General features: G+C 43.0%; 1 protein-coding gene across 4 annotated transcripts in view; it reads right to left on the reverse strand.

The window, feature by feature from the left end:
* Positions 1-422: 422 nt before the first annotated feature.
* The window catches only part of LOC128414857 (cytochrome P450 2J2-like), a 46,278-nt gene continuing 24,240 nt past the window's right edge, over positions 423-22,460 (reverse strand). For 3 of the 4 annotated variants that reach the window (XM_053390765.1, XM_053390764.1, XM_053390767.1), the window contains 3 exons: positions 17,497-17,684; positions 16,980-17,121; positions 15,308-15,530 (listed from right to left, as the gene is read on the reverse strand). In XM_053390765.1, the coding sequence (XP_053246740.1) occupies positions 15,337-15,530; positions 16,980-17,121; positions 17,497-17,684 (524 nt within the window). In that variant the 3' untranslated portion in view covers positions 15,308-15,336. Of the gene's footprint in view, positions 623-1,491; positions 1,514-1,953; positions 2,056-15,307; positions 15,531-16,979; positions 17,122-17,496; positions 17,685-22,460 lie in introns of those variants that run through there. The other variant, XM_053390766.1, reaches the window with a different exon arrangement.

The raw sequence follows: 22,460 nt of genomic DNA on the forward strand, positions 1-22,460 counted from the left end.
GTTGATCATTAACTATTGTTGTTTTCTGCTAGCTAACGTGTGAGTGTTTAACCTTAGCTCACATGAGAAGGGAGCTGCCTTCGTGTTTTTTCTTTGCAGGCTCTGTGGAAGTAAGAATGCTTATAGGTGTGTTTGGGGGATTTCATATTTTCTAAGATGCTGAGGCTATGCTTTGGACTGGCACATGTCTTGTGGAACTGTTTGGATGTATCATTTATTGCTTTTTGTCATGTTTTGAAGAAAGTCCTGCAAGTAAAGTTTTAATTAAACTTATTGACCTTGACAATGTTTTATTTCCAAAAAGGAGTTGGTTTTCATGCATCCAGTCGCTTCAAACTGTGCAATATTAATATCTGCAATAGACCTCACCATCCTTGCTAAAAACAGCCTATCTCAAAGAAACACATTGCTAAAAAAGAATCCACCTTGTAAAGCTGTTTATTCAGCAGGAAAGGGTGGGGTGTGGATGAAGCAGAGGTCAGATTGCAGAGTGGAGAACGCCTGAAGTGGGAGAAGGGAGTGAGAGATCTGATCAGCAGCAGTGATTTCTGAATCAGTGGGACTTCTGCAGTGGGGTGGAGGTTAAGCCTTGGCTGCTGGTGAATTGGGTCCACTTCAGGCACTGCAAAACAAAAGGCAGTGGAAAAAAGCATTGAACTCTGCAACTGGCACTATATCAAAATTTTGTCCCAACTACTATCTCTTCATCTTTTTCTTCTTGGATTGTCCATTGACAAACCTTCTTCACAGCAACCAACAGATGGCAGATCTGCTCAGAAAAGCCCTGCAGCAGGGCTGGTCAATGTTTGGACTTCCAGATGCAGCTCCTGAACTACAACACCCATCAGCCCCAGCCAGCATGGCCAAGGCTTCTCCACACTTGCCCTGGTGTGATGCCAGCAAAATTCAGGGCCCTGTTTCCTTGGGGCAGCTGTTGGCAGGCCCTTCTTGTGGGGCTTGGTTTGCCATTGCTCCCACACATAGATGCACTCCTCGCCTCCCTCCCCTTAACAACCTTGGAAGAGAAAAGCCCACATCTGCCTGTAAACAAGCTTCTGGACTTGTCTGAGGATTCCTTGGGCTCCCAAATGACTGTTGAATGACAGTCACTTTGTGCCCAGGAAAAAGGATTGGCTGCAAACAGGAGTGGGAAACTCTCCTGAGGCTTCTTGGTCTTTGATGCTCGTTGCCATCACCCCTGGCCATTGACCATGTTTGCTGAGGATGATGGGAGTTGTAGCCCAACTGCGTCTAGGCAGCTGCTGATGTTTCCCGTCCCCACAACAGACCACGAGAGCCTCCAGTGCCTGGTATCTGAGTGTTGTCCTGTCTCTCTAAACCCAGATAGCTTGATTCCAGGTGGTCTAAATCACCATTGGGCACTGGCTGCCCATTACTACATTACCAAAGGGGGGAGTAACTCTCTACCCTCCAGCTTCCAGTTTTCCAGATGTAGCAAACACCCCCTCTTTAGCCAGACTTATCACTCACCTGAGGAGCTTGTAGCAAACATCTGCAATGCAAAAAAGGGAAGGAAGTTCATGAATATTAGAACACAGAGGTGTGACTTTAGGAAATCCAATTGTCAAGCAAGCATGGGAGGCCTTAATGGTCAGGATTGACTCCCACTAGGCAAAACAAGTAGGTTGTTTTTATGTCTGGTGGTATGGCTTATACCCAATGGATATGCTAGCTTGGAAAATCTCACCTGGCCCATTCCTTTGCTGCCATTTCACTCACAACCCAACCTCTGGATCAATTTGTGGGAATCAGTGTTATCCTCGCAATGAGCAGTGTTTTTTTTCTGGGGGCACTCAAGGGTATGCAGCACCGGTACCTTTTCCTTTCAAATGTTAAAAGTGTGAGATTACTGTAGCAACTTCATGGTGAGTACCAGCACCATGCTAAACCAGACAGGCTGAAAGGAAAACAAATCACAAATGCTATACTCACCAGACTTGGGGAGGATTACCATCAGGTCGTCTGTGAGCCCCACCTTGTGGTAATGCTCCTTGAACTTCTCCAGCACTTCATTGCTGATGTCTTGAGTGCGGGCTGCATCCAGAGGAGGTCAGAATTAGTATTAATAATTAGTATTAATAATCTGACTCAGCAAGTCAATTTAAATGCGCAAACTATTGGGAAGCTTGTGGAAGACACCACTGCAAATCGTAAAATAGCTGAGGAGGCAAAGCAGAAAGTTGAGGAAGTTCAAGGAGAAATTAAACCTATGCGTAAACAGATAGGGGAACATCAGGCACTTCTGTCTATGATTGAGTTAAAAAATAAAGAAAATAATCTGAGAATCAGATCAGTTCCAGAACTGGATAGAGAAGATTTAATTGACTATCTGACAAAAGAATTTACAGAATTTTGGTCTCTGGAAGAAGAAAAGGACTTTAAAATTGTAAGTGCATTCAGACTGGGAAAGGGAGGGAGGAAGATTAAGTCGAGAGACTGTCTGATCTCCCTAAGAACGAAGGAAGAAAGAGATAAGATTCTGAGTGCGCACTTCAAGACGCCTTTAGAGATCAAAGATTCAAGGGTGGAAATCTACAAGGACATCCCGAAACATTTGCTTGAGCTTAGAGCGAATTACGGAGATCTGGTGACACTGTTGAGAAGCAACAAAATTATCTTCAGATGGGAATTCCCCCAGGGGATATCCTTTACCTTTAGAGGGGAAAAAGTGAAAATTAAATCTGTGGAAGACAAGGAAAAATTCTTGAAGGACTACGGAGAAGACCTTCAGAAAGGGATTGAAGAAGATTCAAGTGACTTAGGACCTGGACCATTAAGCTTAATACCTACACCTGGGGGATTGAAAGATCCTGAGAAAGAGACGCCACTTTTGGGAGCAACAGGAGGAAATTAGAGCCACTTCAACATGTCTCTGCAACTACTAAGCTGGAATATTCATGGTCTGAATTCCCCTGAAAAGAGGAGGAAAATCTTCCATTTATTAAAAAAGGAACAATTGGACATAATTTGTTTGCAGGAAACACATGTGATTAGGCTTCACAGGAAAGTGTTAATTAATAAAAAACTAGGCCAAGAATTTATTTCATCAGATAAGGTGAAGAAGAGAGGAGTGGTTATTTATGCAAAAGAAAGCCTATCACCAAAATTTCTTTTTAAAGATGAACAGGGAAGAATTCTGGCAATTGAAATTCAATCTCAAGGAGAAAATTTTTTGATTTTAGGGATTTATGCGCCAAATGAGGGGAAATCGGAGTTTTACAAGAAGTTGCATGAGACATTGATGGACTTTATGGACTATAATAACATCATTATGATGGGAGACATGAATGGTGTGGTTTCTACGAACATGGACAAAGCACAAAGACAGATTGTAATGAAAGAGGGCAGAATACCAAAAACTTTTTTTGAACTGACTGACAATATGGACTTGATTGACATCTGGAGGACCAAAAACCCCCTAGGCAGAGAAGGGACGTTCTTTTCTGAAGCCAAAATGACATGGACTAGGATTGACCAAATCTGGATAACTAGAAGACTGGCACCCAAGATAAAAAAGGTGGAAATCTGCCCAAAAACCTGCTCCGACCACAATGCCGTAAAGATGGAAATGAATATAACACCCATCGGTTCCTTCAGATGGAGGATGAATGACACCTTACTAAGAGATCAAGAGATTGTAAGGAAGGCCCAAAAGACCTTGAGAGACTACTTTGAAGTAAATCTGAAAACTACGGTGGAAAAAAAGAACAATCTGGGACGCAAGCAAAGCGGTCATGAGAGGGTTCCTGATTCAACAGAATGCAATAAAAAAAGAGATCTCAAAATGAGAAAAAAAGGAAAAATTTTGGAGAAAATAAAAGAAGGAGAGAAGAAGCTAAGATCTAAACCAAACTCAAAAGAGATTTTAAGAGAAATTAAGTTATATCAGGTACAATATACGAAATTGATTAATGAGGAAGTAGAATGGAAAATTAAGCAAATGAGACAAAAGACTTTTGAGTCAGCCAATAAATGTGGAAAACTATTGGCGTGGCAGTTGAAAAAAAGACAGAAGTTAAATACGATTACAAATCTTGAGATTGATGGGAAAAATATACAGAACCCGGTGGAGATTAGAAGGTGTTTCCAGAGATACTTTAAACAACTTTACACGCAAGGGCCGCAGAAAGAAACTGATATAGACCAATTTTTAAGAACCAATGGATTACAAAAAATATCTCAAGAAAATAAAACAACATTAAATCATCAAATCACAGAACAAGAAATTGAAGGTGCCATTCAGAATATGCAATTGGGCAAATCTCCAGGACCGGACGGACTAACCTCCAAATATTATAGGACTCTGAAAGACTTTTTAATTCAACCATTAAAGGAGGTTTCCAACGAGATAATGGAAGGGAAGAAGGCGCCGGAATCGTGGAAAGAAGCATACATCACATTGATACCTAAGACAGAAGCTGAAAAGACACAATTAAAGAACTACCATCCCATCTCCCTTTTAAATGTGGATTACAAAATCTTTGCAGACATCTTAGCTAATAGACTTAAAAAAGTGTTAACTGAAGTAATACATAAGGACCAGGCAGGCTTTCTTCCAGGCAGACACCTATCTGATAACACAAGGAATATAATTGACATTTTGGAGTTGTTGCAAACGAATATTAATACGAAGGCAGTATTAGTTTTTATTGATGCGGAGAAGGCCTTTGATAATATTTCTTGGAGCTTTATGAAGAAAAATCTTAAAGGGATGGGAGTGGGACAGGGGTTCGAAAATGGTATAGGAGCAATTTATTCAGAACAAAAGGCAAAATTGATAGTAAATAATGTGGTGACTGAAGATTTTATGATAGAAAAAGGAACACGTCAGGGCTGCCCTATCTCTCCATTATTATTTATCTCGGTCCTGGAGGTGCTGTTGAACATGATCAGAAGGGACCGGTCTATTAAAGGAATTCAGGTCGGAGCCAAACATTATAAATTGAAAGCTTTTGCAGATGATTTGGTTTTGACAGTACAGGAGTCAGAATCTAGTATGAAAAGAGCTTTGGAATTGATTAAAGAATTTGGTCATGTGGCAGGATTCAGATTAAACAAGTTAAAAACTAAAGTATTAGAGAAGAATTTAACACCAGTGGAAAAGGAAAGGTTTCAGAATGAAACAGGTTTAACTGTGGTAAAGAAAGTGAAATACCTAGGGATTAATATGACTGCGAAAAATTTGAATCTATTTAAAGACAACTATGAGAAATGTTGGTTAGAAGTTAAAAAAAGATTTAGAAATTTGGTCTAATTTGAAGCTTTCCTTGTTGGGTCAAATTGCAGCTATAAAGATGAATGTTTTGCCAAAAATGTTATTTTTGTTCCAATCTTTGCAAATTTTGGACAAGATGGATTGTTTCAAGAAGTGGCAGAGAGATATCTCTAGATTTGTCTGGCAGGGCAAGAAACCTAGAATAAAGTTTAAAATTTTAACTGATGTAAAAGAAAGAGGTGGATTTGCCCTGCCAGACCTTAAATTGTACTATGAATCAGCATCTTTTTGCTGGTTAAAAGACTGGCTGCTTCTTGAGAACACGGACATTCTGGATTTAGAAGGTTTTAATAATGTTTTTGGGTGGCATGCATATTTGTGGTACGACAAGGTTAAAGCACACAAGGCGTTTAAAAACCATATTGTCAGGAAAGCATTGTTTAATGTCTGGACAAGATATAAAGACTTGCTGGAGAATAAAACCCCAAGGTGGCTGTCGCCAATGGAAGCTAAGTCTCAGAAAAAGCTCAATATGGAGGCCAAATGGCCAAAATATTGGGAAATTTTGGAGCAAGAAGGTGACAAATTGAAATTGCAGAGTTTTGAGAAATTAAAAGATAAAGTGCGAGATTGGCTTCATTACTATCAAATAAGAGAGGCCTATAATTTGGACAAAAAAATTGGCTTCCAGGTGGAGAAATCAAAATTGGAAACAGAATTGCTAGATCCAAAAACTAAGATCTTGTCAAAGATGTATAACTTGCTGTTAAAGTGGAATACACAGGAAGAAACGGTTAAATCAGCGGTGATTAAATGGGCGCAGGACATAGGTCATAACATTATGTTTGCTGACTGGGAGCAGTTGTGGACCACCGGTATGAAGTTTACGGCATGTATTGCCTTAAAGGAGAATATTATGAAAATGATTTACAGGTGGTACATGACCCCAGTTAAGCTTGCAAAAATTTATCACCTGCCTGACAACAAGTGTTGGAAATGTAAAGAAGCTGAGGGAACATTCTTTCATCTTTGGTGGACGTGCCCAAGGGTTAAGGCTTACTGGGAAATGATATATAATGAACTGAAGAAGGTATTTAAACTTACCTTTCCTAAGAAACCAGAGGCCTTCCTTTTGGGCATAGTTGGCCAATTGGTGTCAAAGAAAGACAGAACATTTTTTATGTACGCAACAACAGCAGCAAGAATACTTCTCGCTAAGTATTGGAAGACACAAGATCTACCCACCGTGGAAGAGTGGCAGATGCAAGTGATCGACTACATGGAGATGGCAGAAATGACCGGCAGAATCCGTGACCAGGGAGAAGAATTGATGGAACAGGACTGGAAAAAGTTTAAGGACTATTTACAAAAATATTGTAAAATGTTTGAGTGTTAACATGATGTGGAAGGGAAGGTAACAGGGCAGGTGGGATTTGGTTAAAAGTGATATGAAAAGAAGAATTTTAAAAAGGAGAAGGGGGATATGAACAGAATAATATTATGTCATAGTATATAAGGTGGAGTAATGGGCTAAGATAAGGGAAATTTGAGACATAATAACTGGAAATGTATAATTATAAGTAAGGTTTGAAAAAGGGTTAGAACTTGCTGAATTTGACGGAACAAAGAGGAACACAAAAAAGAGAGATGTGAGGAGGTCAGGACAGAGGGATATGGAATTTGGAAATTTAAAAGTGGATTCTTCTTTTTTCTTCTTTTTCTTTTCTTGTTAATTGTGTATTTTTTCTTGTTTTTCTGTTCTTTGTTTTCTGTTTGGGCTTTATCTGATTGATCGATTTATTTGAAATGATGACTTTTTTGTTTTGTAAAACCTTAATAAACATTTATTTTAAAAAAAACAGAATTAGACTCTGTTTGAGGTGGTGAGCAATAACTTCACCAACCTCCAGTTTGTGGGCAGGGCAGGGTAGAGTCTTGAGAGGCTTCCATGTGGAGGGAACACCCTAAGGGGGTTCCAGTCTGTGGGCTGAGGCTGGAGGTAGGGAGGAGGAGGAGCTTTCAGAAGTGGTTTGAATGAGGGGTTGCACCTCATGTCCTGGACCCTTGCCCCACTTTCGCATGACATGTGCTGGGCCCCCTCAGTCTTGGGAGCAACTTGGCACCTCTGTTTTCATGGCCTTCCCTCCATCAACTTTTAGACTGTAAATTTATTGGGGCAAAGGCCTGACCTCTTAAGTTTTATAAAGTGCCTCTTGCCGGCTGATGCTGCTGTACATGTAACAAAACATCTGTCTCTTCCCGCCTTAAAACTAGTGGTCCAGTCAAACCATTTAACAACCTTCTCCCTCCTTGCAAGGAATGCTGGGACACTTGTTCTATGGGAGTCTTTGAGTCCCCTGCATCCTCCACCAATTACCAGGATTCCAGATAATTTAAAGTGTCATAAAATGGATGCTACTTTTATTTTGGTAATGGAGCCTGCCCTATGCTATTATGAAGTGCAAGGCAGCTGGAGGGGAGGAGGGTAGCAGCAGCGGAAGATGAAGAAAGTAATAAAGAGACTATCTGGACAGAACTGGATAGAACTGTCTAATTAAAGCAGCAATATAAGTGATGCTTGGACCCCTCTTCGGAGTTGGAAGTATGGGTGCCTCCAACAAAATTTAAAAATCTGGCTGTATAATTTGGAACTAATGTGATTTGGAAATAATGTGATTTGATTGGCCTGTTAATAAAAATTATATTTTAAAAAAAATGAGAGGAAGCTGGAGAGGTCCAGGAGGATAGTGCCTATTTGACCAGAGGTGTTTCAGGAAGTGCAGAATCAGAAGAACCACCAGCAGAACAATAAAAAATGCCCCTATTTCCATCCTTCTCTTGCTTTCTCTTTCTCCTGGATACTTTTTAGGATTCCTGGTTGAACTTTCTTGAAACACTCTTTCTCTAAGGAGATCTTGCTTTCCTCAGAGAAATCAACATTTCTCTCTCTTTATATACTCTCTTATTAAAAAGGAATAAGTGTTCTGACACCATGTCCAAGTAGCCTTGGAATGTGATCCCAAGTCATGTGCTACAGTCGAAGAGAACGCCATTATCCTAATTGGAGAGAGGGCTTAAGAGGAAGACGCTGTGTGGTGTTTAAATCCTGGATAAGTCATCGTTTGTGCCCAGGCTGCTGTCATAGAGGGTTGAGAGAGGCCAGTGGAGCCAGGACATTTGGCACCCTACCCCCTAGACATCTTGAGGCTGTCACATTTCAATACTTCCCCTTGTGAAAAGCTTCTGCAAACTGGGTCCGAGGTGTCCACGAAAGACTGATCTTGTAAGTGGATTTTACCGCAGTGGAGAGGAAAACTTCACTATTATTATCCATCCAAGGAGCTTTCACCCACGGTGCCATCTTCTGGTGGTCTTAACTATCTTATTTGTGTGTCAAATGTTATGTTATTTTAAGAATCGTATAATCCTTGGCCTGAGGAAAGTATGGGTCAGAACAAACGCTTGAGAGACTTTGACGAGCCCCTATCATCCCCTAAACCAAAACTATCAAGGTTGGTGCCACACCGGAATAGAAGAGGGAGTGACAATGCTGAGCATTGCTTTGCGGTGGAAACCCAAAATCGCTTCCTACCTCTAATTGATTTAGAAGCCACTCCAACTCTGACGACTCAAAATTTTTCAAAAGTAAAGCCTGTAAAGGAGAATACGAAAGAAAAACTCTCAACACAGGATGATGGTTTAACATCTGATATGGCGGAGTTCCCCAGTTGTGAGCAGTTACACTTAGTAATTAAGACCCTTCACTGTATCTTTAAAAGGCTGGATGAGGTATCTTCACAATTATCCAATATCCTGCTGAAAGTCGAAAAACTTGAATCAACAACACAATCTTCAGTTTGTGAGGTCAAAAACTTATTGCCTCACCCCAATTCAGATAAAAGAAAGGAGACTAAAATTAAATATATCTTAAATTCCCAATTGAATAATCAGATATTAACTCTGCAACCCAAGAAAAGTTGCCTTTCTGTCAGGTCGGAAATAGGAAGATGGTCATCACTAGAAGGGGCTAAAGACTGTTTAAGCAAACTTTTAAAAATTAAGAAACACCTGATTAACTTATATGCGGTGATGCCCCTGTTCCGACAGACCAACTTCTTGAAGGTGATACTTGCGTTCCACTCTGAAAAGATACCATCTATTATTGTTAGGCGGAAAACGCTTTTGTCCATGGCCGATATCATAGCAACGAGGGTTTTTGCAGATAGCAAGATCAAACCCCTTCTAAACAGGTGCCCTGGCGGTGAGGATATTAGGACAAGAGACTCTGCCTTACTTCAAAATACTGTCAAGCCCCACTGCGATGATTCTGCGGCGTGCCATTCTCGACCAATCTCGATACCGTCTCAAACTGCCATACATGAGGACGGAAACCTGCAGACTGCCCTTGATGAAAGGGAACTTATTGATTCGTTCAGAGCCCTCCCTCCGAAAGAACAGTCGGTGATGATGCAAAGATTTGACACGCTTAAATCGCAGCTTTTGCAAGTCCAACACAGAGGGGAAGATACTAACGATGCTTCAAACAACCCCACTTGGGTTCACCGGACAGAAGTGATCAACCTTCTTCAGCTCAGCCCCACTTTGAAAACAAAAACCATCCAGCAAGACTCAAATCTTCAAGTTGTTTCTGCCCCCAGTGCTATTCCACGAGACGACCAGGCTCTGCCATCCTCACTTAACCTTCATCTACATCCATCGACCAACACACTTAAGGACGAAACTCTGATTTCCCTGCCTGACTCAAATTCCTCTTTAACTCACTCATCTATGCCAGAGCTAGAATCTTCTTCAGTTTCGACCAGATATAGAAGTAGTCCACAAGTGATGCCCCTGAGAGAGTCTTCCGCAATCACCGCCCCCGTGATGTCCCCTCAACTACCTTCTTTAAAGGAAAATGTGAATGTTACACCTCGGGATCCGTCGTCGGAAACGATTGAAGACCCGATGGGACGCATCAATAAAATCATCCTAATGCCTGATGATAAATCTGCTAGAGGGTTTCCTCCGACGGACTTAATTTCTCCCTCTCTGGGTATTTCTCTGTCAAGTTGTACAAAAATTTTCGAAATGAAGAGACTTCCTGTTCAGAGATCTATTTCTAGTAGATCATCCTTGGTGTTCCAACAGTCGAACCAAATTGTTAAAGATTTTAATTTGGAGGGCTCCTCACAGTTACCATCTTCCCAATGTAAAATAACTGATTTTTTTGTTACATCTTCTGTCTCTTACAGAGAGTCTGCCCCTCCTTCACTTTGACTGTTAAAAGAACAACACAGAAGTCCCCAGCTAGCAGTCCTAAGTTGGAATATTGCTGGCTGGAAAAGGAAAAGATTAGATCCCGAATTTTTGTCCTATATAAACTCTTTTCAGATAATCCTTTTACAAGAAACATGGGAAGAAGATAAAATAGATATAAATGGCTTTGAACTGATATCACTTCCAGCTAGTCCCTCCCAAAAAGGTGGCCGGTCCAGAGGTGGTCTTGCAATCGCCATATCGCTTAAAATGAGCGCTAAACTCTCGCTAGTTCAGACTTTTCCTCCTTTTGCCTTTACAGGTCTGATTTCAAGCGAAAAATTCTCCTTATTAATGACCAATGTTTATCTTCCTCCAGGTGGTCTTATATCGGACCTCCATTATAGATGGGATTCTCTGGAAGACCATTTATTGGCATGCTATGTTATGTACCCTAATATTCCATCGATAATGGGTGGTGACTTTAATGCACGTACAGCCGCCAATTGGGATGGGATAATCAAGGCCAAGTGGTGGGTACCTCCCCCCTACCCAAAATCTGATTTAATCTCTTTTACATCAAGAAGATCTAAGGACATCAGAGTGAATGAGGCAGGAGTCCTTCTTTATCAATTGGCCATTCGTATGAATTTGAACATTCTGAATGGCAATTGCCCTCCGGACGTGCCAGGAGAATTCACTCATTTGGGCACAACATCAAATAGTGTCCTAGACTACCTTCTAGTTTCAGATGACCTATTCTCAAACTTCTTTCATTTTAAAGTAGACAATGTACAATCCAGTGACCACCTACCTCTAGCGGCCAAGCTAACGCTTGACTGGCACCCGGTTAGCGGTTCACACCCAATTCATGTAGGTTTAAATGCCGCAGCTCAAGTAAGAAGCATTAAATGGTCTATGAAACAGGCCCAAAAATACGCAGAATTCTTCCAGAGGAATATCTCCGAACCCCTTATTGTTTCAGTGGCGGAGTTGTCTGAACCAAATAGGATATTGGAGTGGTTCTCCCACCTCTCTGTAGATTTAACTAGCTTCTTTACGATGCCGACTCACCTGGTTAACCGAGATCAACCCAGGTTCGGTGCACCTTGGTTTGATTCCAAATGTAAGCAAGCTAGACTCTCTCTCTGTTGTATCTACAACAGATATAAATCTTCTGGAGCTGAAACTCTTCCCCCAGAGTACTTGCAGGCCAAAATTGCTTACAAACAGGCACAGAAGTCAGCCAAGCATGAATGGTAGCTAAGACGTTGGCAAGCGCTGATTGCTGCCTCTAAGCTTCGCAGCTCTCGTGGTTTTTGGAATTTAATCAACAAAAGATCGAGGAAATACCCATTGACGGTTATACCAGCCCCGACATGGAAACAATTTCTAAGAAAATATTTCTCCCAGACAGTTATCTCTAACATTCATTCTGATACTCTTTCATGTCACTTGCCCATATGGCCAGATACTGACCCGGAGGAAATAGTTCATTTAATTGCTAAACTGAAAACTGATAAAGCCCCAGGGCCCGATCTGATCCCGGCGGAAGCTATTAAACAACACCCAGCATGGTGGGCCAAAATTCTTGCAAAAATCTTTGATGCAATTAATGCCACGGGCCAGATACCTAGATCATGGAAGGAGTCCATCATAATTCCTATATATAAAAAAGGACCACCAGAGGACCCAGGAAACTATCGTAATATCAGTTTATTATCAATCATCGGAAAAATCTATACTCGCTTCCTGCTAACCAGACTAACCCAATGGGCCGAAGATTCCAATCTGATAGGCCATGAACAGGCCGGGTTTAGACCAAATCGTGCTTCTATCAACCATGCAATAATTCTATATCATTTGGCGCGGAAGTATTCTTCCCCCACTCATGGTCTTCTATGTGCCGCTTTTATAGACCTGAAGGCAGCTTTTGACAGTATCTCTAGAGAGCTGCTATGGGAAAAATTGGCAAAGTGGGGCATAGATAAAAGGCTGTTGTGGCTTATGATCAAATTACATGAAGGGACGGCTGCTAGGGTGAGGTTAACACCTGAGGGCGATCTCACAAACTCTGTACCAATAAATAAGGGGGTACGACAAGGGTGCATCCTTGCCCCCTATCTCTTTAACCTCTATATTAGTGACATGAGAACTCCCCTAGTTGAGGCCCAAACCACCATTCATGCACCCAGGCTTGCAGACTATCGCTGCCCCTTACTATTGTACGCTGACGATGCGGTGATCCTCTCATATTCAAGAATCGGTTTGAGGAGGGCCTTTAAGATCTTCGCGTTATATTGCCAAACAAATTTACTTACTATTAACCATTCCAAATCTAAAGTCCTAATTTTTTCCAGGAGTCGTAAATTTTATAGGTGGGAACTCGAGGAGAAGCCAATTGAACAGGTCTACAAATTTCAATATCTAGGAATTTACTTCCAGCATAATATGGGATGGAAAGCGCATATCACATACTTACAAAATAAGGGCAAAGCCCTTATCTACGCTCTATTGCGCTTTTTCTTTACAGAGGGGGCTATGCATGTTCCATCTGCCTTAAAAGTTTATAGTGCAAAAGTGGTTGCAACTATGGCCTATGCGGTCCCTTTATGGGGCGCTTTTGTAAACCTCATGCCTCTGGTGACATTGCAAAATCTTTTTCTCAGACGCCTTTTGAAACTACCCTCCTGTGTAAGCAACTCGGCTATTCGCTTAGAACTTAAGACCCCCTCCTTAGAGATCCTGATGTGGAGACATGCCTTTAATTACTGGCTGTCCCTTTGGCATAAATTGCCCAATTACCATCTTATTCAGTGCCTTTGGAGAGATGAATTTACCAGCCCATGGGCAACAAAAATCCATTCCAAACTGTTGTCTTATGGAATCTCGCTTTCCGATATACTAAATTTAGATCTAATTACAGCAAAAAAGGTCATCAAACAAAGATTGGAGGAGGTTGATTTGCAACAAAATCTTACTACAGGTGGAGGTACATGTTCCCCGATAAATCGGGGCATTACATTTATGTCCCAGATACCTCGATATCTGTCTACCTTATCGGTTGCGTCGCATAGATTCGCTTTTGTTAGAGCCAGATTTAATGTGTTCCCCTCAGATGTGCTGAGTAATAGATTTTCTAACGGTAAAACCTTTGTTTTATGCGCATGTGACAACAAATCAATAGAATCCCTTTATCATATCTTGTTTAATTGTCCTTTATATATTGTTCCCTGATCAAGGATTCTGAGCTCAATCATTTTGGAAACTGTTGCTAAACCACCTGAATTACATCTAGCCTATCTACTCCAGGACATTGACTCTTATAGAACATTACAGGTTGCCAGATTCCTGAATTCAGTTCTTTCATATAAAAGACTTCATGGAATGCTGCATGACTATTAAAAATCTAGTAAACTCTATCCACCATCTTTATATTCAAGGCCACAATATGGTACATCTAGAGATTGTATGTAACGTGAAGGAGATTATGCGTTGAAATATTTTAGTTGATATTTTAGAATGTAAAATGCTATTTTATTTATTGATTGGTTTTACCTTGTGGGCTTATAGCCGAATAAAGTATTATCTATCTATCTATAATCATTTTTCATGTGTCACTCAGATGATTGGAAGTCTGATTAATATGAATTACAATTAGAATTTTGGCCAGTGTAAGACTGATTTGTGCCAGAAACATTGGGAAAATATGTACCATACATTCATGAAATAAAATTGCATATGGAAAAGGCCCGGTGCAAATGCCCATGTGAAGCCCTCAGCCAGGACCTCATGGCAATAGCCTTTAATATAGCTATTAATGATAACTTAACACATGCTATTAAGGTAAGATGGGGAATATGCAGGAGACACGGAAGGTGTTTGTAGAATTTGTGCAGCTAAAACAGAAAGGAGTCAAACTATCACAAGAGGTGTTGAAATTTTGGGAGGTTGGATAGTTACAATGGAATGGTCTTGGGGGTAGGGTGCACATTTTTATTCTTATTTATTTATTATCACTTTGTCAAAAAAAATTAAAGTAGCAGTTGCTCCCCAAGAAAGAGAAATTATTATTATTATTATTATTATTATTATTATTATTATTATTATTATTATTGCTATTGCTGTTATTAAGTCAGTAGTACAAATGAGAAAAGCTTACTAGCAGCACTTCACACAGATGGAGGTAGCTTTTCCAAGGCCGGTACTTGTGAGTGTCTGGCTGATATATCTAACTATGGTATCAAAACCTTCATTGATCCTTGGCAAAGGGACTTCTGACCATTACACATATGCTTGACTCATGCCCTTTCTGGTTCATTAAGTTCAAGTGAGGAGCAATACAACATTTCTGCAGCATTAAACTATGGAATTTGTTCCCAGAAGATGTAGTGATTCCAATCAACTTGGATGACTCAGGAAGAGAATCAGATAGGTTCATGGATGGTAAAGCTATCAGTGGGTACAAACCACAATGGCTATGTTCTGCCTACACTGTGGCTATGGATATCACTTTCTGGAAATTGTAAGTGAGGAGAGTGCTGTTGCATTCAGTTTCCTGTTTGGAGGCTTCCCACAGACATCTGGCGGACTAGACAGGTCCTATCTTGCCTGGTCCAGCAGAGTTCCTCTTATGCCTTCGTACTTTTATTAAGAAACAGCAAAAATAAATGTGCAAGCAACTGACACCTTCACATGGCCAACAGCATGCTGCCATCCGGTTTGAATATTATGAGATGGGTTTTACAATAAAAGGGGGAAAGTGTCTGTTTTAAGCAATGACAGAATTTGAGTAAAGTAGGACTAGAGGGACACTGAGAGGAAAATGGTGCTTTTAAACAAAATCAGAGGTTTGCATTGCCACGGGGAATAGCACAGAGTTTATAAGGATGGGGATGTGTTGTAGTCCCTAGTAAAGGCTCTTGATTGAGTTCTTTAACTCCTTCTGGCAGCTGGAAGCTGAATGTTCTCAGCAGGCTGGTCAGGAAGATGAAGATTTCGATCTTTGCCAGCTGCATTCCCAAACAAATGCGAGCCCCTGAAGAGGAGACATGGGAAAGTCAGCAACTGAGTAATAATTTACTTTTCAGTGTCAATTACTTCGCAGGAAGAAGAAGAAGAAGAAGAAGAAGAAGAAGAAGAAGAAGAAGAAGAGGGGGAAGAAGAAGAAGGAGGAGGAGGAGGAGGAGGAGGAGGAGGAGGAGGAGGAGGAGGAGAAGCATTTGTTATTTATACCCCGCTCATCTGGCTGGGTTTCCCCAGCCACACTGGGCAGCTTCCAACCGAATATTAAAAACATGATATAGCATTAAACATTAAAAACCTCCCCAAAAAGGGCTTCCTTCAGATGCCTCTTAAAAGTATTATAGTTGCTTATTTCCTTGACATCTGCTGGGAGGGCATTCCACAGGGCAGGCACCACTGCCGAGAAGGCCCTCTGCCTGGTTCCCTGTAACCTCACATCTTGCAGTGTGGGAACCTCCAGAAGGCCCTTGGTACTGGACCTCAGTGTACGGGCTGAACGATGGGGGTGGGGAAGCAAATGTGTGGGCTTTTACTATGGTAGGGGAAGAGGGAAATTTTGGAAGGAACCCACAAGGGCCTATTTTAAAGCATATGTTTCCATGCTTTACTTTCCTGCATGTTTGTAATTTTAAATCTTTGTTGAGGTTCTCTCACCAAAAAGTACTTGCCCCAAACCTGGATCTTGGCAGCCAAGGAATTCTCCTTTCTATACACCTATTTTTGCCTTGACACCAACAAGAACATGTTAAACAATACTGTATAATCTTTTAAAGATGAACCAGTCCTTTTTTTAATTTATAACATTCTCGTCAACAATTGAATAGGCATAATTCTTTGTATTAAAAAGTCAGCAGGAGCCTTTAAGTTAGCAGTTAGCAGTGAGGATGTCTGCTGAATACTTGCAGACAACAATGCCTGGCTCCTGACACAGAGGGTGCAAAAATATTCATTTGTTCTTTGAAAATTGAAACCTGAACATACACCAGCCTCCTTTACAGTTCAGAGTGCGAGAAGTACGGAAGTGGGATAGTTTAACTGCAGATTCAGTTCTGAGTATAGTTTCATAGCAGGCTAAATTACATTCCATGAAAAGAGGTGGGGCAGCTTTAGCCTTGTCACCTGAAAAGAAGTTGGATGGCATCCAGCAGTGACGTGTGACAGGGAGCAACAGCACCCTGGTGCTGGCAGTGTTACCTCTCTCAGGGACAGGGCAATGGGGTGGCAAGTGTGAAGTGTGAGCCCCATAAGGGTTTGGGTACCTGTGAGTCCAAAATCAGCCACCCAGAAATTCCCTAAATTATCAACAGCCTTGCCCCATCCTGCTGACCAGCAGTGCCACTCCTGCCAAGGGGATATTGCATCCATTCTGCTCTACTCTCTTGCTGCTGATGATGTCATTTCCTGGAAGCCAACTAATAAGCATGTCTATAGACCACAACTCAGCTTGGACTTTTGCATTCACCTGCACCAAATGGCAGATATTCTTCTCTGTCCACAAATTGTCCATTCTTGTCCAAGAAATGATTCGGGTTGAACTCTGCAGGAGTCTCCCATCGTGTTGGATCAAGAAGAACAGAGCGCAGATCAAGAAGAATGGCAGTCCCCTGCAAATAAGAAAGAATTCACTTTGCAGAGTTCAAACTGAATGGAGTTTTGGGGGGGACAGGTGGGTATTTAACAATGGCCATATTCATCCTCAACTTCTTTCTATTTAAAAAAATATTTCTATACAAGCAGAAACACAGCAGGGCCTCCCCCAACACCTGTTTCAAAAAGGCCTCGCTGAGACCTTTGGCCACTGCATGCTCCTCTGAGGTGCCACGTGGCCCCAGGAATAGCACTAGTGAAACATGTCTGCAGGTGGAACTCCTGTTTTAGACTACACAGGAAGTTCCTGCATGGCTGGGGGCATCTCTGAATATGCAACCTACTCATAGACTCTTGGGATACAGGCGTGCAGTTGTATCACTCTTCTTTACCTTGGGAAAGAGAAAACCACGCATCTTCACATCCTTTGTACATTGCCTAGGAACCCCCATAAATAAGGCATATTTAAAGCGCTGCATTTCATGAATCACAGCATTGGTGTAGGGCAGTTTCTTCTTATCTTGATAGCAGATTGTGTTAGAAGAACCTAAAACATCTTCTATCTCCTTGTAGACTTTATCTGAAGAAAATTACAGAAAGAGAAGGTTTATTTTGAATATATGTCAGGGAATTGGAGGCTGAGAAGGGGGAGAGAATGGGGACTTACAGAGATAAGCCTCTGCTGCTTAGCAGCTGTACTTCCTCAGACGAGGAGGGTGATGAAGGGCTGTCAGGAAGCAATGAATCAGAGAGGGGGGAGCCACTTCCAGGGCCCAGCCACTCTCGTAACAGAGGAAGGAAGGGGGTTGGGTTCAGGAAGTGGATTTGCTGGAAGAAAATGAAAACTGATTCAGTCTCTGCAAACCAATAAATCTTGTAAATATGGCTGGATTCCCGGACTCTTATCTCTGCTAGCACTCACCAATCATCCCTGACAGCTTGCAGAGACTCAGTTGCCGGGTGCTAGCAGGAGAGAGGAGATAAGAGCAATGGAGGAGCAACTGGCTGATTTACAGCAACGCAACGCCAGTCTGGAGGCTCGGGCGGAGGAACTGCGTATCAGATTGGAGGAGAGTCGAACGCATCAGAGAAGCGAGAGGGGACCTGCTGGGAAGAAGAATGCCTATGCTGGTGGGTAAATTTAACGGGGACCATCAAGAATATTTGGGATTTAAAACGGAGATGAAATATGCCCTAGAACTGCAGGGGGCTGATTTTGCTAACGATGCGCAGAAAATTGCTTTTTTAATTAGCCACTTATCGGGCCCGGCTAGAGATTGGGTCAGGCAGCAGCTAATAACGATGCTCTTCGGGACTTGGCAAAGTTCTTTGAGGCAATGGACGTTGCTTACACATGAGAGTCAAGTTGATATGACTCAGCAGGAGCTCTTGGCTTTGAAGCAAGGGAGTTTGACTGTGCGCAGTTACTGGTCCCAGTTCGCCATGCTGGTCCACAAGCTGGGGTGGGATTTGAGTTCAGAACCAGTGCAGGCTCTGTTTAAGGCTGCGCTGAATTCTGAAGTGAAAGATAAGCTTGCCAGAGGACCTCAACCCCAAGATATGGACGCACTAACCAAGGCTACTTTAGCAGTGGGTCTCAGACAGGAGGCTCGTTTGCTAGAGAGAAAGCAGAGCAGAGGGCGGCGTTTCCATGGAGATCGCATTCTTGAGATGCCGGCAGAGGCTACTGAAGGTCAGAGTCAGCCAGAGCCCATGGAAATTGACTCAGCCCGCGCGCGGGAACATTCAAAGGCCCAACTGCCGAGCAAGAAGGAGGGATCGGACTGGCAGGCAGCCAAGAAATGTTTTTTATGCCAGAAGCCAGGACACTTTGCCAGAGTGTGTCCGGAGCATCATAACTGGCAGGGAATGGTGGGGGCTATGCCACAGGGAGAAGAGGGAGTGCCCCAGGTGCAGGGAAATGGGAGGACCTGGCTGGTGGTGAACCGGGGCAACAGCCAGGCAGCAGCAGCGAAGAGCCCTGACCAGGGCACCCCAAACCGGGCATAGCGGTGAGGGTGTTGCTGGAGCTCCCAAATGGCCACGCGATGGAGGTCCACGCTCTAGTGGACTCAGGAGCCAGTGCCAATTTCTTCAGCAGGGACTTTGCTGCGCAGCACCAATTGCACCTTCGGCCTTTGGATTTTCCTGACAGCGACCACTATTGATGGAAGGGAACTTTTGGGAGGGGAGGTGACCCATCAGACTCCTCCCATGAGGATGCGGATTTCCACGCACTCCGAAACCATCGCTTTCCACGTAGCCCCGTTGGCTGGTCCGCCCATTATTCTGGGTATGAGTTGGTTGGCCTTACACGATCCGGTGGTTTCCTGGAACCAGCGGTCCCTGACTTTCAGGTCGGCACACTGTTAGGAGAATTGCCTGGGAGTAGGGGAACCTCGAGTCAGGGGGGCCAAGATGGCGGCAACATGCATGGGAAGGAAAGGCGGAATCCCTCTGCAATACTGAGACTTGGAGGAAGTGTTCAGTGAGAGGGAGGCCAACACGTTACCACTGCACCGGCCATACATTTGCCAGATTAACCTGGTCCCGGGGGCCAAGCTGCCGGTGGGGAAGCTGTATTCCATGTCTGATCAAGAGATGCGGGAGTTGAAAGACTTAATTGACAAAAACTTAAAAAGGGGATTCATCAGGGAATCCAAAGCTGTGGGTGGCAGCCCGGTGTTCTTTGTGGACAAGAAAGCTACGAGCGAGAAGAGACTGTCGGGAAAATCAAGCCCATATCAAGAGAAACTGGCAACAGTCCCAGGCACCCGGCTTGATATTCCCTGTTGACCTCCCTGGCTGCATTCCCCAGCAAGATCCAGGCTAGGTCGCAATAGGCGATCCTTCTCAAACGTGAGAAGAACACAGCCCCTCCCTCCTGCTCTCCCTTGGCAGGGAAAGGAGACAGACAGAAACGTATCTACATGCCTTTATTTCTGTCTTTGCAGCATTACAGAAAACGTGACTGCTCTCTTCAAACTCTCGCAGTCTACTGACTGAAACTTCCTGCACTTCCTGTACAGGAACAAACAGAAGAGCTCATATTACACTCTGAGCTAATTCCTGTGCTTCGCACTGTGAATTAACTGTCCCTCTGTTTCCCACGGAACAGTCCTAACATTCCATCATGTTTTGTTTTCAAGCTAGCATCTCGTAGCCGCATTGCTTTCATATCGTAACAGAGACTTGTAGTGGATTTCAGAATGCTCAACTCCTTGACAGAACCCGTGGCCTTCCCCATGCCGAGAATCAACAACATTTTGGCGAGAGTGCGGAAAGGGAAAATTTTTACTAAGCTGGACCTCCAGGGGGCGTACATGTTAGTTTCTGTTTCTCTCACTGAGCAGCTGCTTGTAGTCACAAGACTATGTTTTCATTCCACAGTGCAGATACTGTTGGATTCCCACGGGAAAGGGAGACGGGATGTGACATTCACTGGTTTCCTGTTTCCTTTGTTCTGTCGTTTCTTTGTCGGAGTTGCTCTCTGCTTCTCACAGAGACAAGATGTATATTTGTATGCTCTCAGCATAGCTTAGTAATAAAGCATAGCAATGTAGCACCATACCTGCCTCATCTTTTCATTGCGGACTCTGGGAATACTCTGCTGGGCTCAAGCCAAGATGAGCCGTATCAGCTCGGAGGATCGGAGCTGAATTTAACTGACAGTACAATCTCATCAGGGTGCGAGAGGGCAACGAGTGGAAAACCACCATGTTTACCCCTCTGGGGGCATTCAAATATCTCGTCATGGGTTTCGGCTTGCAATGTGGAAGCCCATGCTTCCAGGCTTTCATGCACCACATGCTGGGGCCGCTGCTGTATCGTAACTGTGTTTGTTTTTTGGATGATATCCTAGTGTTTTCTGACAACGAAAGGCAGCACGTGAAGGACGTGTGGGAAGTCCTGAGGAGGCTAAAGGAGCATTGCCTGTGGGTGAAGCTGGAGAAGTGCCAGTTTCACACGAAGGAGGTCAAGTTCCTGGGCTACAGGTTGTCAGATAAAGGCCTGGCGATGGATCCTGAGAAGGTGAAGGCTGTGGTGGAATGGAAAAGCCCGAAGACCAGGAAGGATGTTCAACAATTCCTGGGTTTCAGCAACTTCTACAGGAAGTTCATCAAAAACTTTGTGCAGTTGACGGCGCCCATAACGGACTGCCTTAGTGGGAAGAAGAAGTTTATGTGGACTGAAGTGGCGCAAGAGGGATTTGAGAGGCTTAAGAAGCTTTTTGCATCAGAGGAGCAGCTACTGCACATCAACCCCGACCTGCCGCTGCGGGTGGAAACTGATGTGTCTGACCAGGCCATCAGAGCGGTACTGATGCAGCAAGGTGGCAAGGGGGATTGGCGGCCGTGTGCCTTTTTCTCCCGGAAGCTGAAGAAGTCGGAGCTAAACTACAGTATTTACGAAAAGAATTGCTTGCTATTGTGGCTGCGTTCAAGCAATGGAGACACTTCCTGATTGGTGCAAGGCACCAGATACAGGTGTGCACGGATCACAAGAACCTGGAGTACTGGTGCACGGCACGTGTGCTGTGCCAAAGGCAGATACGCTGGACGGAGTTTTTTGCCAACTTCAACTTTAGGATTCAGTACGTGCCAGGGGAAGAGAACGTGAGGGCGGATGCGCTATCTCGCAAACCAGAGTACCTGGCGGAAGAAGGACCTCCTGTAGCCAGGCTCATGTTTCCCAAGAAAAGGTGGACTTGGGGGGGGGCATTGGTAAAGGACAATGACCTTGCTACGCCTCTGGTTCTTGGTAAGGCATGAGAATGTTCTCTCAACGTTCCAAGCATTCAGAGTGAAAGGAAGAAGTAACCCTGAATTTCATGTTGTTGATACATTATAAAAACTGAATGTGCTTCGTAAAGAAGAATGAATCTGGTAACGTGAAGGACAGAAGGGGATATGTATGGTCCTGGCTGAATATTGGGAGTGGGTATATTAAGGATAACATTTTAAAGTTTCACAGGCATAAGGTTCACTCTTCCTCCAGTACTTAGTAGGGATAGTGTTAAGGGGGGCAGAGCAGTCTGGGAAAATGGATATTGTCACGCTTTTCTTGTCTTTTCTTTCTTTTCCTTTCCTTTCCTTTCCTTTTCTTTCTTTTTTTCCTTAAAGGAACAGCATAACAAAGAAGACAAAGAGTCTTCTTGAATGATTCTGAGGATTGTGAAGTTTGGAGAGAATGCTGGGGTTAAAGAAGATTATATAATTACCATTATTATTCAGAATGTTGAGAACGCATAAAGGAAGACAAATCAGTTGTATTGGAGGAAATATGATTTGAAACAATGTTTGATGATTATATGGTTAGATAAAGGAAGAATAACTCAACTTAAATATCAGGGGAC

The sequence above is a fragment of the Podarcis raffonei genome, chromosome 5 (genome assembly GCF_027172205.1).
Source record: "Podarcis raffonei isolate rPodRaf1 chromosome 5, rPodRaf1.pri, whole genome shotgun sequence".
Lineage (NCBI taxonomy): Eukaryota > Metazoa > Chordata > Lepidosauria > Squamata > Lacertidae > Podarcis > Podarcis raffonei.